Below are 20,588 nucleotides of genomic sequence, written 5' to 3' on the forward strand. Positions count from 1 at the left end.
GAAGAGAGAACCTCTGAATTGCTCAATAGTACCCACTAATAAATCTTGGATTGGTAGCCTAAGTAGCTCAACAAACGGCTCATTTTCTTCATAAACTAATTGATTAGACTAATGTCAAAAGAATCATATTGAATAATTTCAAGATATATACTTTACAAGTGTTGATTCTTGTAGTGATCATACCTTTCAAGTAAAATGTGATGAATGTAATTCAGTACTCTTTACTCTTTAGAAACCCTTTAAGGGTCATTCAGTCTGTACCTCATTATTTAACAGCAAACATCTCCCCGGGGTTGTGACAGAATTGACTTTCCAGATCCTCCTTTCATTAATATTAAAAAATGTTTTTGTTTCTCTGATTTTTTTTCATTAGTGTTGCACTTAATTTCGTGACCGGATATTAGTTCTTGGCCTTTGGATGAAATCTCCCTTTTTTTTTTTTGTTGTCAACCTCGGTTTTCAAGCCTGACTGTGGTGGGTGAGTCTCCCAGCGGGGACTTTTTGCATCCACAAGGTTTCGATACCGTGACCTTGTTTAAGCAGATTTAGCTGCTTACCACTTGGACCAACCCCCATTGGACATTGTGGGAGTTTTAGGGAAAGCTAACATTAAAATTTTTAAGAATTGCTATCTTTAACAATGGTTCTACAATCTAAGCCTGATAAGCTATGTATAAAGATGAATCTATAGTCATGATCAATATCTCAGTACTAGCACTCTATTATTTGTGTCGTTCTTTAATTAATTTCATTTATCTTTTCTTACACACAAAAAAGAACGAGCAAACTTTTGGAAGAATAATGAAAGAAAATTAGGGTCGCAATAAGACAGACTAGGCCTGGCTTTTGTAATCCCAAGTCCAACCCTATATATTCTAATTTAAGTCCATTCTCGCTTTGACACTAATTCAGGGCCAAAGATTACTATCCCTAACCCTGAGCCCTTCAGGACTAAGCCAAGCACATTTTTGTCATGATTGGCCCTGTTCCTGACCTTGATTGGTCTTGCCTTAGCCCTTATTGGCCTTATACTTGGCATTGTCCCTGCCCTAATTGGCCTATGATTTGTCATAATTGGCCCTATTTGTCCCTAATCCTGGCCTTGATTGACCATATTCTTGTCATTGTTCCTAATTCCTTGAGATCAAGCATCAGGGACAAAATTAGGACTAGGGTCAGGGTTAAAAATCAGAGATAGGTCAGGATAGACCAAGTGGGCTAAAGAGTAATCATAGGCCCGCCCTTAACCCTAGTCAGGGCCAAAATATTTTGACCCTAATCCGCCCTTAGGGTCAAAATCTTGAGCCCAAGCCTTATTCGCGCTCAGGGCTAGCTTAGGGCAGATTAAGGTCGTCAAGGCCAAACTTGCACCCCTAAAGAAAATAAAGGATTTGAATCCTTTAACCAGTTTACTTTAGTGATAGAAGAAAGACTTTCTTCCATTAAGTATCAATTTCATTGGTGTGATTGGAGAATTTTTTTTTTTTTTTTTTTCTTATGTGATATGGATTTGTCTTTACATTCAGTGTAGAAACTGCCACCATTTAAATGGTGGTGGGTTTTCAGGCCACAAATCCGCCATAAATGCACCGCAACTATTTAATAGTGATAGTTTTTGACATCGCACGTGTAGCTCATAATTAGTGGCAGTTTTCGGAAGACCATTACCGATTAGGTGGGTTTTTTTATAAAATAAAATTCCCACGTATTATCTCTTACAAAGACATAATTAACAACAGTTTTTCAAAAACCGCCCCCAATTAGGTTTTTTTTTTTAAATCCTATTTATTTGCTTTAATTGTTTTTCTTTATTTCTAGAATACATAGATACAAAAAATCTGAAAAAAGACTAAAATATTCTGAAAACAAATTTTAAGAAAAACAAATACAAAATCTACTCCAATTGATACTACATTGTTAACCTCTGAAAACCAATAACAAACACATAGACACATAAGAAAGATTATTGAAGTAAAACCTCCAACTCCTCTATAGATAATATTTTCAAAGCCTTAGCTAGAGCATCAAGAATCCTATAAAACCCAAAGAAACACCTAAATTAGTTTTGCATAATCAGCAAAATTTCATCAAATGTTAATGTGCATGAAACGTAAGTAAACAAATATGATTTGCCCTTCAAAAAGGCTAATATATTCTTGTTTGAGTTTGCCCTACCACAAACTTAAAGAAATTAGCACAAAATATGTTGAAAGAAAAAGACTCTTTCCAAAGGATTCCTTTATACAATACACAGAAAATGAACAAAGTCAAATCAACAATATTACCTAGCTTTGGTTTGACATTGTAAGTCTTGAGACTTGAATGCTCTTACTTTAAGGTCTTTCTTCAACTGAAATTCTTCACTTGCATGAGAAAAGCCAATAAATTTCTAGCAGTTATAGGCAGGGTAAGGCTAACCACTTTAGAATATAGGCAGGACTTTACCCACACTCAACTCAATAAAATTGTGCTTCAATTCAGATTGGTCCTTTCTAACACACATTCAATTACTAAAAAAACTCATTTCAGCAATGCAATTATTTTCATTAATGTTGTTCCAAAATTGTACTTGAAGACCCCTTGGTTCCTCTTGGTCCAGACCTGATTTCTGAGGGCAAAACAAGAGTGAGAGTGGGCCACCTCTGAGGACTGGAAGCTATCAATAATGATTAAGTCAGTAAAGGCAGGAACCAAAATCCTCTTTCAGAGAAAATAAATGTTCAAGAAGGCGAAGAAGAGAATGTCTTTTGGAGTGGTTGAAAGTGAGTAATGGCTGGAGATCAAAAAGTCTTACCCTTTGTGGTAATAGGTGATGAGATATATGGCAGGTCCATACCTCTGAGGTGAGTAGATGCTCCCCAGCCTTACGATCTCTTTATTTCAAATGGAGGGTCAGGATGGCTTCTAGATTGCAGCTTGATCAACAAGCTAAGAACATGATGTGCAAGACAGTTAGGTGTGATTTCATCGAATTAGGAAATCAAGCTCACACTGATGTTGATGGGACATTGATTCCCAACTGGGCAGACAAAACATGGGGTATGACACTTAAGGGTGGCTTGAGCGAATAAGAAACTTCTTTACTGGCAATGAGCATTTAATAGTTTCCAGTGCATTCAATGCTGAAATTAATGCAACGATTGATGTTAGGATGGAGATATGCTGGATCCTCTCTCAATGTTACTTTTGCCAAGAAGTCTCAATATGACAGCTGGGTCTCACCACAATAATCACTTCTCAGCAAGAATCCCTTCGGAAGTGCCTAGCCGAGAAGTGCCAAATGAACCATCCCAGATCAGGTTTGAACCCTTGGACCGATTCAAATGGTCTATTTGGATTTAATGTTCTAAACTATAATGGATATAATAATGAACGAACACTAAAATTTCCTGCATCATTCCAATATCAATTAAAAGCATCGTGACCAAACAAAGGGAAAAACATATGAACGAGAATAGCTAAATACCTAAAACTGACTTCTATCAATGACTTGGGCTCACATGTAATTTACCTAAAAATAAAATAAAATCATAATTTTTTAAATGAATTATCAAAGGAAATTAAAATTCGGTAAATTTACGTTAAATGCAACATCATTGAAGTGACACATCTCTTGACTTTTCATGAATTTATGAGTTTGGAATACGTACAGGTGAGTCAAGGTGACAAGAATTATTAATTATTTTGCCAAAAAAATATATTTATAGGAAACTCTAACGAAATATAGCAAGAAACGATAAAAATGACTAATGAAAGAGGGTCCCATGATTCTCATAACATTTTCCAACAAATAACAGTCATAACTAATTAGATTCCTCAAGGCATGTTTGGTTACTTGACTCTCGTGATTTCAAAAATCTAAGAATTTCAAATCTATGAAGTTATGGTTCATAAAATTAACTGTTTGGTTAGCCTAAATCTTTAAAATGAAATATGTAGATTTATCTTTAAAAAAATCTATGAAATCATGGTTCAAATATTTAGTGCTTTAATAGTAGAGGCGAAATCTCTGAATTTCAACTTATACCCATTAATCTACAATTTCACGTTTTTATTGTAAAAATGTGAATTCTTAGATTTCATAAATCCACACAACCAAAGGGGTATAAATCTTCCATTTGTGAATCTAGAAATTTCAAATCTTTGGATTTATGTAATAAAACAGACCCTAATGAGTTACAATGGTTAAAAAAAACATTCTGTGGGACTTCAAACTTAGTATGAAAAAAAAAAATGAAATGAAATTTAAAGTGATCTCTAATTTACTAATAAGAATCATAATTTACAAATTATTTTTTTCTTTTTTTACTAATACAACCAAATTATGCTGAAAGTGACTAAGAAATTGAATACTCATGTACGAATGACTACAAAATGAGAAGTCAAAACTTAAAACTTCACACATGGACTATGATCCCTCATCAATTATCATTAGTTTCTTTGAATTATTAAGTAATAAAAAAAAAATTAAGCAGAAGAGTTTATATATAACGGATGAGAGTATTACGTATGCCGTTCGTAAGGATCGAATTCATAACCTCTTCACTAAGAAATATGAATCTTTAAATTTAATTTTTATTTTATTGTGAAATAATTAGTTACTAAACAATATTAATTTAATCAAAATAATATAGGGATAATTACTATTGCACCCTTGTACTTTGATTTTATTACTAATCAAACATTTTTTTATGAAATTACTGATGCCCCCCTCACTTCTAACGGTGTTAAGTGGTTGTTAACATCAAATATGTAATGTCTATTTTGCCCTTCATTAAAATTAAGAAGTTTAAAAATATGACATTACCCTCATTTTTAGAAACTATATTGAATGTCAATTATATCTCTAAAATCTTATATTTTATAATAAATTTTGGCTTTGGAAGGACCACACACTTTGTACAATGGTTAGCATATATTAGGAGATTTTCAATTTTCAACTTTGAATTACATTTGATACTTCCTAATATTTTAGTTTCTATTTTAAATTTTATTTAATCACATAGTTTCCTTTATTCGGTAAATTCTTTTTAGAGAAGAAAAATCAAGTCTTTTCTTTATTCGATAGTTTCTTTTTAGAAAAGAAAAATTAATTTAAAATTAACTTTTCTCCATAGTTAACTAAGGATAGTATTAAAACTTGCAAAATAATAAATAAGTAAAGAGATAATTGTAGGGTTATTTTTGGGTTTTTGAAAAAATATATAAATGCCACATCATCAATAAATTAACTGAGCTTAACGGAAGGGGGCATTAGTAATTTTCGACAAGTTAAATGTTGGATTAGCAATTTTAAAAAATAGAGGGGATAAAGTAGTAATAAAATCAAAGTATAAGGGGGTAATAGTAATTATCCCAATAATATAACAAACTAATAGCCATGGGTATTGGTATCTTGGGTCAATAGTTTGGGATCAAAGCTTGTTATAACTTATAATGAGTCCAATAAGGAAAGCATCACTACGTACCATAGATGGGTCATCTTTTGACCCAACTATAGAACTCAAAACATCTCTCAATCTTACCAACTAAACAAGTTCGCATCTTCCCAATAAGTTAATCTTGAGACACAAGGGCAGGGGAATAATTAGTTTCTCTAGAAGGTTTTGACTTCATTGGTTTTTCCTCCAAGTCAAAATAATTCCTTTAGACTTTCGATGATGTTTTGAACCGGGCTCAAGAAATATTTTAGTGGGTAATCCAACACTAGTGAATGTTTATAGACTATTGGTTTGGACTATTAACTACATGTCTTAATGTGTATGTATTGTGCCATTTTGTACCAAGTAGAGGAGCTCGGTTCCCAATTGGCAGTTGGACCAAATCAACTTAGACCAACCCGTTATGCTTAAGCGTAGAGGGCTCAACTCTGACCTCGGAATGACATCAAGGCGGCGTAAAGCTAAAGCTCAGAGATATCATCCTAATGACTATGACTCGACTATACTCCACTTAAGAACTCATGCACTTGTAAAATGTCACACCCCACCTAGTCGAATCTAGACTCACCCAAATACCCATGGGGGTGATAACATTGCAGGATTAGGTTCGTAGCTCAATCCATAACAATATAATATAATATAAAATAGCATAATCCAAGACCAGAAAGGAAAATAACGTACTAAATGTCAAGGTATAAAAAATTATTACAATTAACCTCAAATCATTTTTCAAAGTTAGTCAAAATCATAATCAGAGTTTAAAGAAAGAAAATTGTCCAATAGCAGAAGTCTACATGTTTTCGAAGAGGATTAAGAGCCTAAGGAGTGCCCCTACCTAATAAACAAATAAAGAACATAAGTGATAGCAACTAAGGCAATTACTTTCTCCAATGCTATCTTTACAACCTCAGAAAGGCTAGACTCTGTAAGCACAGCCTGTGCAAGAACACGACTCTCCATGTATATTTGTATCATCTCCAGCCAATCCCTTGTAGGACTCAGCCGAAGGCGCACCCTCCAGGTAAAAGCAGTCCTCATAACCTGTAGTAAAATCTAAGAGAACAAATGAAGAAATGAATTCTATAGAATTCAGTGAGGTCAACATAATCATACATCCCACAACAATCACCAGCATTTATACACCATGTAATTATAATGAAATAATGAATGATGATTATTGCTCCAAAATCCTACTCAATCGCATAAGTGAACTAACCTGCAAAAAACATGCTTGACTGGTTTTGTTGAGTAACACCTCCGACGATTAAGTTAGTGAAGCACACAACTTTAGATGAAAAAAGCAAGTTGCAGATCTCAATGCTAGTGGGAGTAACTCAAGAATGCATACCTTGTGATGGTGAGGGTATCGGTTTGTATAGTATTTAGGAGGTTACCTTTTAGGATATAGTACTAGTTGAATCCAACTTGGATTCCCTAAACAACTCAAACTCCATAACTTGATTAGAACTCTTGATCATTTGATCTAGATGTTTCACATATGGATGAAAGTAGAATCATTGTTCGACTAGGAACTCATTCCAAAGACTTAGAGAGTTAGTTGAACCCTACTTGTATTCGTGTCCTATTGGTGATGTTTGAAAAATATGGGTTTGTCAGTGATCCGAATAGTGCTTGGTCGAACCGTGCTCAACATGGTCGGGTTTCACCTATTCGGTTCAATCAAACTTATCACTATCAATGATAATGATGCAAATATGATCCCAAATTCTGACGAATGTAGTCTATATGGTAGATACACATTAAATTACAATACTAGCATCCTCTGGTCAGTCTCGTCACTCTCCCTCACGGCACTCAAGCCATCTTTTAGGTTCTCCACGGTAATGGGGTCTAGTCACATCATATCGTGGCTGAGGATTAGGTCACCTCTCTCTCACCAACACCATTGGTCTAAGACTAGCATGTGTCAAGGATAAGTTTAGTCCAAATGCAAAGTCAACTACGTCTCATGCTAGTACCTGAAGATCCAGCCTGAATAAGTTGTGGACTATCTGGATTGAAGTCCATGATCCATACCCTGAGCCCATGGATCTAGATACCACCGATGAAGAATCTATCATATTGAAAACCGAAGCAGATCCAGTAGAAACTTTGATGGATTGGGAAGGTGGATCTCTAGTCGGAGTCAAGTTGAGTTTGAAAATGTCCGAAATCAAGGTAAGAACACACCCACATGTTGGTTAGGGTTAGGTTAGTGTTGGGGATCAATCGGTTGAGCAAAGCACCCAAGTACTGAAAAGTACTAGAAGTGGTTGCTTAAGGCTGATTGACCCAACCAATTGCCCTAAGCGACCGACCATGTCTGCTTACAGGAATTAAACCCTATTTTGTTCTGACCCTCTATAAACAACCACCCACGACTTATTTTCATATTATTATATTCATGGAGGTTACTGTAGACGATTAGAAGGCAAAACAACAAGTGTCCGGAGGTGAAGAACATTTGATTCGCAAAGAAGCTTCAATCCTTGGTCCATGTTGCGAATCGATTGGAGGTAAGATGATTTTACACTCTTCCTAACTACTTCTCCACATTAGTAGTATGAGTTCTTTCTTCCATAATTTTGTAGATGGTGAACTGTGATGATTAATCTCATTCCATCAATGATCGTGATTAGATCATACTCGAAAACGGATTCTCATATCCGGAGCAAGGGTTGATTTAATTGAAGGAGATTATGTGATTCAAAACCAATAGTTTTCATGGGTTTTGATTTGAGATTGACTCTGTAGTGTGTTAAGAACGAAATTTGGATTTGGCTCATCCCAAAATCAGATAGATGATGGATGATCAAAAGTCAAAAATTTCGGACTTGAGATTCTGCTTGTAAGAGGGGCGGTCGCTTAGGGCGGTTGATTGGCCCAACCAACCACCATAAGCGACCGATTGAGTCACAGGAGCTCTGTCAGCTTGGTTACTGCTTTGTTTTGACTTTTGTTCTAAATGTATCTTCGTAACCCTATTATAGGTGATCTCTGAGGTTCTCTGGACTTGTTAGTTGTGAGGTTTGGTTGGACTTTCAATATCTTTTATGCTTCAACAGGTAAGGTTACATTTCTAAATATATGCATGGACATATTTAATGATAAATTGTGTATATCTTCAAATGCATGAATGATTCCATAACTTGTTGTCACATTAGTTTAAATAATTCATTGATTGTATTATGTTGTGATTGATGATTACTTTACTACGTCGTGTTGAATGACTTGTTATGTGATGTTGAATGATGAATGGATGTAACTATGATTGAGGGTACCTTATTGGGTATCCAAAGCTTGGGATATTAGGGACTGTGGTATGTGACATTGTTCTCTGATGTCCCTAGCACTATTATGGTTGTTGGAATTACATACCTTGGAGGTCTAGATTGCATGGTTAGAAACTCTTACATACAAAATGACCCATCATAACGGTGAAGTGACTCTGTTTCATCCTATAGCAGTAGCCAGTCCATGTAGAGACTCAATGGTCCACTGTTGATCATGCATTAGTAGGGTTGCATATGTTAGGGTTGGGCTAATGGGCATCCAAAGAGCAGTTGGGATCGTGAGGGGACATAAGATCATCCACCCCAACAATATATGGACGACCATAGGGTTAAGGAATGGAGTCCAACAGAGGTAGCCAGTCCATGAGGATTCCCATTCCTAAGTAGAGAAGGATACTGAACCGAGTTGGTTGGTGCCATAGGAGAAGTATCTGGACCACATGCAATATGTCATTGTATGACCTTGCATTGGATTAGAATCCCTGACATGTGCCAATACTCATGGCAATGGTTGTGGTGAGAGAGTGCAGAACTAAACCCCAGCCATGATTGTTTGATGAGGACTGTACTCCTTGCTCTGGATCCCAACAGAGGTAACCAGTCCGTGAGGGATCAGAGTGACTAGACCTACCCAGAAGAGGGCTAGTGTTATATCTTAAAGCATGTCTGACATGTTAGAGACTTGCATAGTTAGTTACAAGATGCATCTATACATATGCATATCATCTTCTACATATTTTACTTACCATGATATGATGTTGACATGTATGTGAGATATGTTTCCTTACTGAGTTCGCCAGAACTCATTCCTTTTTTGGATTATTGTTAAACTAAACAGATGACGATTTTGGATCAGGAGAATTTCCGTATGACTGGGAGAACTCTAGTGAATAAACTTTGGAGGCACTTGTGGGAGGTAGCGATGTACACCAAGAAGCTACCTGTGGGTGCTTGGAATGTGCTTACAGCTCCCATTGATGGTAGGAGGATTCAAGTGGCTCGCCATTTCAAGAAGTCGATGAAGGAAGGTTGGATGACCCCGTTCATCTAAAAATTAGAAGAAAAGACCGTTGCCTTTGAAAGAGACCAGAAAAACAATTAAACTTTTATTTTATTGCTTCCGCTGAAATTCCATTTTTGGACAATATATATATCTTATATATATATATATATATATATATATATATATATATATATATATATATATATATATATATATATATATATATATATATATATATATATATATATATATATATATATATATATATTTATGTATTGTTGGTATTTATTTATGTTTTCTTTTTATTTAATTATTGAGTTATTCTTGCTCTTGATTTATTATCATGTGTATTTATTATCATTGATGGGTAAACTGTGGATCACATCCACGGGTTGTCGAGCAAGACCAATACCGGTAGGTGAGGTGTGACACCCAACCATTGCCATCACAGATCACTCGACTTTAATACCTTTTCTGAAAAGTTAGTGGCACTCAATTAGGTTTACTAGCCAAACACGTCTAGACACATATTGACTATGCACCTAATGAGTCTATATTGATGCATAGGCACCAGGGGTAATGGGTGAACCCACAAACCCAATTTGGTATATATATTTGTAGGTAGTATTCTACCACAAACTTCCAACGCATCACATTCACAATCATCATTTGATTGAAATGAATAGTAACATAAACATGAATGAATAGTAACATAAACGTAAGCACCAATTTACCTTTCATCCGTGCAAAGTCTCATGAAATTTATAAAAGAATATTTGACATTTGTAATAGCAAGACTATATGATGATGTCTTCATTCACGATACAATAACAAGCAATAAAATCAAATTAACTACACGATATATGAAAATGCATACCTCACCTATTGATGACAAAACAATCTCCAACTGCCCAAGAATTCAATAATTGAAGAGTGCAAACAACCCATACTTAACCTGAAAACATAAGAGTTAAATTAGGTTTTAATTGGGAATCAATCGAGCATTAAATAAACCAAACTTGAGTTCTCGGCTAGGGGCCAATTGGTCAGGCTCACCAGGGCTGTGACCAAAATGCCCAAATTTGCTCAAATGGGGATTTTTTTGGACTTCAATGGGACAACAATATTACTATCCCAAAAATACATTCCAATCATCCGCATTAATCCCAAATCAAAAAGCCCTAAATTGGCTCTCAAAGAATTGTTCACGGGCATCTCAGAGAGGTTCATTCGGTCTCAAATGGGTGAAACGAGACCAACCAACACTCAATAAGACTAAGAGACACAAAAGAAAGCTTCAACCAACACCCAAGAACAAACATTTACTCTTCTACCAATACTCTACAACATAAATGCTAACCACCAACCTAAATAACCCATAGTAAATGAAGAGAGGGTTTCCTTACCTTTCGCATGATAAACTCCATAATCCGCACTTCGGCACTGTTAAATGAGCAAAGATTCTTCAAAACTCCAAGCTCTTCTGCCCTCCCACCTTCTCAGCATCCCTCTAGTATAAACAATTTGTTTATGAGTTGAGAAAACTATAAAATAAGGTTTCTTGATTGAAAATCTCGAAATTGCCATTTTTTGGGTAAGGGGTGGTCAATCAAACTGACTTGCAACCCTTAATCTTTCATCTTTGAAAGTAGATTTTGACAGGCTTTAGAAGGTAGGTACTCCTAAACATTTTTCAGTCAATAGTATAATTTAACTTGGCATTTGAGTCCTCTAGCATACGTTTTCGTGCATGTCAAAATCTGAGTCCTCTAGCATAGGTTTTCGTGCATGTCAAAATCTCCTTTTATTCTTTTCAGATTCTCTCTCTCTCTCTCTCTCTCTCTCTCTCTCTCTCTCTCTCTCTCTCTCTCTCTCTCTCTCTCTCTCTCTCTCTTCTTGAAGTCAAATAAGGTGGTTGGGTCTTCTTCTAGTTCATCCAACTCCATACGTTCGATTTTCGAACTTCTAGACTCAACTCGAATGGTCCAGAGTTATCTTTTGCTTGAATTCCGGATTTGTGGACTTAAAACAATGGATTATCGGGTTAGGATTTTAGGAAATTTCACATAGAATGTCTAGAAAGCAATGATCAACTGGAGAAACCCCAGGGCCGAATTAGATAGAAGGTATGTTGACTTGACATTGCATCCTTCTTAGGCAGTGCACCCATTGTAGCAGAACCTAACAGTCGGATAGTCAAACGGCTTTAAAGAATTAGGTTAAACTATAAATACCTCACACCTACCACTTCTCTCTTATCAAGCAATTGCTCTACTCAAAGATTTAAAGCGTCATTCTTTTGATGGTGTTATGATTCGAATTTGACTTACTCTTGGAAGGCGGCTAAGACGACCTAAATCAACCTGCGGTCACCTTTGTCTCTTGTGAATAGGTTTCGGATTGATCTCTAGGAGTTTGACTGTGGTTCACTTTGACTCATCAGATTTGGAGGCAACAATATTATATTTTTTCATGTCACTTCTTAGTTCATCTCGTGTTTCTTGTTGGTGCATGTCACTAGTTTGTAGAAAACGAAACCCTTGTCCGGCTCTTATCCATCTTACATATATGTGCATAAGTTTTTTTTCAAGGAGTCCTATGTTTTGCGTCCACATCCTCTGCACCCGGGTGCACGGTGTACCCAACTTTTCCTCTTACAACCCAAATGACACAAGTGAGCCCGGTGGCCTATGTCAGGTAAATTGTGAAAGGAGAAAATTAGGTGCACCGTGCACTTGGGTGGAGAAAATCTAAATCTTGTATCTCCATCTTCATTATTACAAGGGGATACATGCGTCTTTTCATATGGGGAAGGAGAGATATAGCTTGCTGCCAGGTAAAGTTCTTTCTTATTATAGGTTGTTTAAACACATATGATTTCTTGCATTTAGATTTACTTTTTGGAAATAGAGTCTTAAGTGATATAAAGAATGTCCATATCATACATAGTAAGTAAAGAAAATAAATGGTTTACTAAAAATAATTTTAAAAAAATTAAAGAAAATAAATTTACATACAAATCTCCTTAATATTTCCTTCTTTCCTCAAAAAACCTTTCATATTTTCCATGTATATCCAAATATGTACATATGGAGGGAGGGAATGTGTTTTTGGATATGAGGTTCATCCGGACCAGCTTGCGCGCACCGCAATTACATCCTTAAGGGAGCTTTTATATAATTAATGCCGCCAAATAGGTGCGAACCCAAGATCTCCCTTAGGGAGGGAATGTCTTCACCCATAATGAATAGAGAACCTCTTAATCGCTTATTAGTATCCACAACTAAATCTTGGATTAGTAATTTTGAGGGGTTCCTCAGTTGTCAACGCCTCTACTTAAGAGGTTAAAGTTCAAATCCCCTTAGGGTCAAGGGCGAAGGGTGAAACTGTTTTTGGGTGAAACCTTAATATTACTAGCTATTCTATTTTTTTTTTTTCCCCACACCTAATAGAGTGAGTAACTCTCTCTTAAGTTGGGTCACTCTGACCTAGTTCCTTGTACCCAAAAGGGGTGGGGGGAAACTCTATTAAGTAATTCAATTTTTTACAATCAAATGAAAAAAATACCATTACGTTAGATGTTATAATCAAACTACTCCCATTATTATCTCATTCCATACATAATCCTTGAGTCATCTATCTTCTTACTACACCTTACTTTATTAAAACCGCCCAAAATTACCAAAAACCACCAACCCCCTCCCTGCAGGCCTCGGCCACCCAACCGCCCATTTTGTCTACTAAAGGGATAATTGAGTCGCCAGCTCTGGGCTCGAGAGAGGTCTTGAGTGCATCCAAAGCTTTGCTCTCCGTAGGCAGATAATGGGGATCTTTGGCGCATTAAATGCTGGCCATTACATGGAAAGCCTTCTCTTCATCTTTAGTTTCCCTGAAAAGTCCTATGTGATTGAGAAGGAACCAAGTCCGTACCGCTCTTCATGCGACTACCCAGAAAGTGAATTTTTTATGAGTATTTGAGCCGAGAGGTACCTGTCGGATGTCTTTGGTCCAGATGCAACCCACAAGGGTTGGTTTGGGAATCAATCCTCCGGTCCAAGGACTATTGATTATGCTAATAACAAATGTCAATCTCATTGGTGTGATTAGAGAAATTTTCTTTATATTGGCACTTGAAGGAATTTGTCCCATAAACGTAAATGATGGATAAGGTAACCAAAAAGGAAAAATGTAAATAATGAATAAATTATATGTGAGGTGGCTCAATTAACAAAGACCAATGCCTTATAATATGAAATCAAGAATTTGAATTTCCTTGAGACCAGATATATAATAGTTATTCATAAAAAACTAATAAGTTTAATAATAATAATAATATGTGAAGTGCCCCAATCTTTGGATACATTGTCTCTCAAAAGTAAGGTGCTCACCCATTATGTGATATGGATTTGTCCCCACTTTCGCCCAGCATAAAGGTGATCCAAACTCTTCAAAAGCACCTTAAAATGCAACTTTTAAAACCGAAAGTACCTAAGACTTACTTTTATCAATGAGAAGGACTCACATGTAATTTACCAAAAATTAAAATAAATACATGCATGTAATTAAATATTTAAATGAAAGAAATTAAAATTAGGTAAATTTACGTTAAATGGCAACATCATACAAGACTGGGACACATCTCTTTGACTTTTCAACGTTTTTTGCGTTTAGAATACGTCCAGGTGAAAAGAATTATTAATAAGAAACTCTGACGAAAGAGCAAAAGAATATAGGAATGAAGGAAAAAACCAACTTTGATCTCTTTATTTATCAACAAGACACTATGATTAATAAATCAAAATTTTTTCTTTTTTAATTAACAAAGCCGACTAATTGTGCAAGTTAATATGATTAAATTACACTAGAAGTTCAGTTTATTGGATGGAAAAAAAAATTACACTAGAAGTGTTGCGTCTCAGATCTGACCTTGGTCCCGATTAATGTGGATTGACTCCCGAGTGAAGATGATAAAACCTGCAAAAGAGATTAGACGCGGGTCGGCTAGGATGCCAAAGTCTGCTCAGAGATTATCCATAAAATGTTTGTGTGTTAACATAAGAGTTGAGACCTTGTTAAATAATGTATGGGTTACCTTTCTTAGAACAGAAACGGTCCCGAGACTCACTCACCCAGTTGTATCTGGGGTGAACCTTATGTTTATGTTGGCATTTCCTTCTTCGTCTTAGCGTGAATGGAGCATTTCATATTAGTTACATTCGATCGGGATATGTCATCACTATATAACTGGGTGTAAACCCGAGTATGAAGCGGATCCTATAAATGTGTGTGTCTACACGTGTGCATCTTATCTATAACAGGAAATGACGTAGAAAATAATTACTCATATATTATATCAGCGGCTCCAAGATGAGTAGTCAAACTTAAAACCTCACACGTAGACTATCATATCCCTTGTCAATTGTCATCAGTTTCTTTGAAGTTACAGAATAAAAAAAAAAATTTTTTTTATTATTAATAAAATAATCAGTTATTAAGAAATATTAATTTAATGAAAATAATATAACTAATCATTAGTCATGGGTTTTAGTATATTGGTCAATAGTTGAGGATCAAAGCTTGTTATAATGAGTCCAATAAGGAAAGCATCAGTGCTTACATAGACGACTGGGTCATCCATTGACTCAAAACATCTCTGAATTTTACCAACTAAACAAGTTTGCATCTTCCTAGTCAGTTTATCTTGAGATACAAGGGCAGGAAATAATTTTATTAGTTTCTCTTCCAAGTCTTGACTTCATTGGTTTTATTTTGAGTCAAAATAATATTTTTCAAACTTCTGATGATGTTTTGAAAACTGACTCAAGAAATTTTTAGTGGGCAAATAATCCAACACTCATGAATGTTTATTAGGTATTGATTTGGAATTTTTATTTTTCTCTTGTCTATCGGCTATTCAATCAAACATTTAAAACTTCATTCTCGGAATGGTGTTATATTCAAATTTAACTTATTCTTGGAAGGCAAGACCATGTATCGGGGTTGACGCCTACCCAGTGCTGGAAGGTCAAGGAAGTTGGTGACCTGATGACAGGGACCGGCGACAAAAGCCCCGGTGAACGGCGGCCGTAACTATAACGGTCCTAAGGTATTCTCTACCAACCCACCTGTGTCGGTTTCGGGTACAAGTATTACTTCAGCGCCATAGCGCCTGGTACTCGGACATTGGCTCGAGACATTTTCTCTATATTTTCTGTGAATAGGTTTTGCATCGATCTCCAGGAGTTTGACTATGGTTCGCCAAGTGATTAGATTTAAAGGCAACAATATGTTAATACTACCAAAAGTACTTAGACTTTTTTTTTGGTTTGCCAACCCCGGTTTATAAACCGGTGTTCGACATGCGTCGCACACCTGGCTGTGGTGGATGAATCTCTCAGTGGGAATTTTTTTCATCCATAAGGATTCGATACTAGAACCCTGCTTAAGCGGACCAAGCTGCTTACCGCTTCGACCAACCCCTGTTGGTAAAAGTACTTAGACTTACATTCTCTAAATCACAAATTAAATCAAATATTTTTTTTATTGAAAATTATTTGTATAATCATAGGTATTAAATTAGGCTTTGACTGGAGCCAATTATCCAAGTTAACTCAAATTTTTGAAAATCTACGTAGTTTCGTATAAATTGAGTTCGAAGAACAAATTGAGTTCGAAGAACGTAACAAAGTTGGACATGAATCATTTGAGTCAATAAGATTCAATATTTTTACCCAAGTCATAATAAACTCGTCAATGAATTTAAATTGTTTTCTATTAAACTAGACACCCAAATTACATAAGAGTTGAATTGAGTAAACTAATGAATGCATCTCCTAAAACAACAACAAGAATTCACAAGTCCCTTCTCTTCTTCTTTGGTGTAAGCTCTATTGATTATTCATTCATTTTAATTTTAACATTTTTATATCTATTTTTTTTAGTTCATAAATACTTATTGAAATAAAATAAAAAAAAATTGAAAGACATAGACTCACTTTGACCAATTGAAAAAACCTAGTCGTGAAGTTATATTGGAAGCCGTGTCGAGTTAGAAAACTTCGATGGTTGAAATTAAGGTTGGTGGAAAAAAAATTAGTGCAACCATTTTTTGGACTTTTCCTATTCCCATTTTTAATACTCACATGTGAAAGAATACTTATTTCATATGTTTAATCGAAAGAATGTTCGCTTTTTAAAATAATGACACGGTGATAAAACATTTTTGAATTATTTTAAAATTAATTTACCATTATATTCAATAATTTTAGAAAAACATAAAGTAAAATTGAAGACATAAATTTTATGTTTTTCACCATCGTCATCACTCGAGTAACAAAAACGAAGGGCCGATATGATTAGAGGATGGAAAGAGGGGTAAGGGAAGGTCTAGAAGAACGTAAGCTCAGACTTAGACCTCTTTAATTTTACTATCTCTATATAAGAAATTATCATCACTATGCAAGAAGAACATCCACAAGATTTAAATTTAATTTTATCTCAGAGAGGAACACAATAGTGACAGTGAGTTTTTTTTTTTTTTAATTGATAGCTTTATATAGCAATGGCGGAGAAGTAACTATTTTATAAATGCAGGGTTTTGCATTTGGACTTAAGAAGTAAACTCTTAACCTTATACTACAAGGTGTTTTTCATTGTCAATTGAGCCAAATTCCTATGATTTTGTATACATATCTTAGTTTTTAAATTTTTCTAGATTCATTCAATGTATTTTTATAAGTTGTTATTTTTTGACAAATGCAACAATATTATATTAATAAGACATTAAACTAATACAAAGCTAATAATAGAAGAACCATCTACCCTCTATTTCTTCACAAACCATTATGTGAATTTTGTTGGGGCAAACTGTTCGTGTATAACCAAATCTCCACCAGAACTGAAATCAAGCTTGCCAAATAATTAGTACAATGATTAGTCTCTTCAACCCGATGAACCACTCGAAGATGGGCCAACTCATCTCTCAACCTCCAAATATCCTTCACAATTCCTATGACATACAAAAAAAGATCAGTCTCTCCATTCAAAACTTGAACAATATTGAGAGAATTACACTGAAGCTCAATCATGCTAAAGCCACACTTCACGGTCTTTAACAAGTCTGCTTTCATCCCCTATAGCTCACAATTGATAGGGTTTTAATTGCTTATTGAGGCGTAGGATCTCCCAATTGCCACCTAGGTTGTTATTACCACGAATCAAACAAGTTCTACTTCTACAATGACAAAAAGGAATATAAGGTGGCAAGATAACTCACATCATAGGCCTAAGAGATGGGGGAAAGGTGTTTAAGGACAAGAGTTTGAATTCAAGACATATTTGATCTTACTACTTCTACACAGAGACTATAACCATTGTACCAAAAACACACCCACATAACATACTAGTTTAAGCCCTACGTTTCATTCTTCCGTTTTTTTAAATGGATATGATCTTGAGTAATGGAATAAGATTTACATGTGATCTATGATTATTATTACTTTTCTTTGGATACAAACCTTCTCATCCAACTTATCTCTAATATTCCACCAAAAAAAAAAAATATATATCTTTTCTCTAATTTGACTTTCACTCATGGCAAAGGGAAGACTGGAAAAGTGTGTTCAAACTGCGTTCTTGAACTTAAATAAATGAATTGAACCATTTTAGTTAGACAACCCAGGAGACTACTTGCCACGATGGAAAAAGAAAAAAAAAAAAAAAAAGAGAGAGGAACTCAACAAGAAAATTAGTGGTGACTAATTAAAGGTGGGTAGGGCGAAATTGTAATTTAAATGCTATAATCTTTAGCGTTTAGGAAATTTGTGTTGGGCACTGAAAAATCATGGAGTGGGGAGAGAGGTTGGGAAGGAGAAAAGGAAAAGAGAAGCGAAGCAAGCAGTTGTTCACCCACCAATAAGTCATCATTTGATCCAAGTCAGAATCTCTCGGTGAAAAAACCCACACGGAAGAATCTTCCAATTAAGCTTCGATCATTTCGTGTGTGTTGGTCTCACCTCTTCTCCCCTTTCTCCTTCTCTCCCTTCCCCAAGTCTCAACCCTAAATATCATTTCTTTAATTCATAAATTCCTTTATCATAAAGCCAGATAGCTTTCCCTCCATGTCTGCGTTTTCAATCATCTCCATCAACAACACAGAAGAAACAGAAGAAGAAGAAGAACCACAAGGAGAAGGAGAAGGAGAAGAAACAGAAGGAGAAGAAGAACCAGAAGGAGAAGAAAAGCCCAACCAAACCATCCATGTTTCCCTTTCTCAGTTATTCTATCTATGTTGTTTCCTTTTCTCTCCTTCTCTTCTCTCGCCCTTGTTTCCCCGCCAGACCCTCACCGGGATCAACCGTTTTAACTGCCGATAACGTCGAAGCCACATGGCATCAGTTCCAGAAGTTTCTTGACGCTTCAACTGGCAGCCACGTCACCGGCCTATCCGAGCTCAAGAAATACTTCAACAGGTTCGGTTATCTCACCGTTCTCGACACAAATCTCACCGACGACACCTTTGACGACCGCCTCGAATCGGCCGTGATCCGATACCAATCCAAACTCGGTCTCCCCGTTACCGGTAAAATCGACTTGGATACGCTTTCGCAGATCATGTTGCCAAGGTGTGGCATGAGCGATACACACGTGTTGCATTCGACTCGCCACTATGCCTACTTCTCAGGTGAGCCAAGATGGAATCGTCCGAGTCCGATCAATCTGAGCTACGCGTTTTCGCCGGACCATATGGTATCCTACCTGGCGGCGTCGGATGTGCGTGCGATTTTCCAAAGGGCTTTTACACGGTGGGCTGCTGTTATACCTGTGAGTTTCTATGAGACAGATTACGTAGCTGCTAATATTAAAATAGGATTCTACGGCGGTGATCATGGTGATGGACAGCCGTTCGATGGGGTTCTCGGCGTACTCGCGCATGCCTTCTCGCCCGAGAGCGGGAGGTTTCACTTAGATGCAGCGGAGAGATGGGCGGTAGATTTTGGGATGGAGAAATCAAAGGTGGCCGTTGATTTGGAATCCGTCGCTACACATGAGATCGGACACGTGTTAGGGCTGGGCCACTCGTCAGTTAGAGAAGCGATCATGTACCCAAGCTTGACCCCAAGAACCAAGAAAGTGGATTTGAAGATTGATGACGTGGAAGGCGTACAGGCTTTATACGGGTCGAACCCGAATTTCAGGTTCAGTTCTTTGCTGGCTTCTGATACTTCGACCAATGATGCGGTCGGTTCAAGAATCCGGTTCAGCCAGCATTGGCCAACAGCTCTCATCTTCTTGATATTGTGCTTGTGTATATAATTTTTACACTTCCAAAAGGAAGCATTTAACATTATATGGTATAGGGAGGAAGAAATTCTTTGTTCATAGCTTCTTTTGTTATATATATATATATATATATAAAATTATTCATTGGGGTCAATTTAGTAAAATTGAAGCCATCGGAAGTTCAATTTTGAAGTCTTTCGTTGTTGATCAAAATGGGCGGCGTGATAGGGACGTGTTTGACTTGGACGGACGAGATCAAAAGTTAGCGTGTTGGATACTTCATAAGAAGTAGCAACAGAGGAGACTACTGACTAAAGGAGAAGAAAAAAAGGGGGGAAGAAGTGTAGAAACATGAAAACAGTTATAGTCACAGTTAGGTGGGTAGTTAAGTAAAGAGGAAGCTATGATCTGTTACTGTAACTGTTTTGTGGGTTATAGGGTTGGTTGGTTGCGTGAAAGGGTTTGTTTTATTATCGACTGTGTGTTTGGCAACTGAGAATTGTGCTTTTGTGGGGTTATCCTTTAGCCCTCTTTTGAAGAATCGAAGTGAAATTATGAGCTGATGCATGC

At 36.2% G+C, this 20,588-nt stretch overlaps 1 protein-coding gene across 1 annotated transcript; it reads left to right on the forward strand.

Moving 5' to 3' along the window:
- The first annotated feature begins 18,668 nt into the window (after positions 1-18,668).
- LOC149029473 (metalloendoproteinase 4-MMP-like) lies at positions 18,669-20,323 on the forward strand. Its single transcript, XM_089150896.1, has one exon. It carries the CDS (start codon positions 18,996-18,998, stop codon positions 20,049-20,051), a length of 1,056 nt encoding a protein of 351 aa, XP_089007022.1. The 5' UTR covers positions 18,669-18,995; the 3' UTR covers positions 20,052-20,323.
- The last annotated feature ends 265 nt before the right edge of the window (positions 20,324-20,588 follow it).

Source organism: Hakea prostrata, chromosome 1 (assembly GCF_041222555.1).
Source record: "Hakea prostrata isolate BN-2017 chromosome 1, UWA_Hpros_2, whole genome shotgun sequence".
Classification (NCBI taxonomy): domain Eukaryota; kingdom Viridiplantae; phylum Streptophyta; class Magnoliopsida; order Proteales; family Proteaceae; genus Hakea; species Hakea prostrata.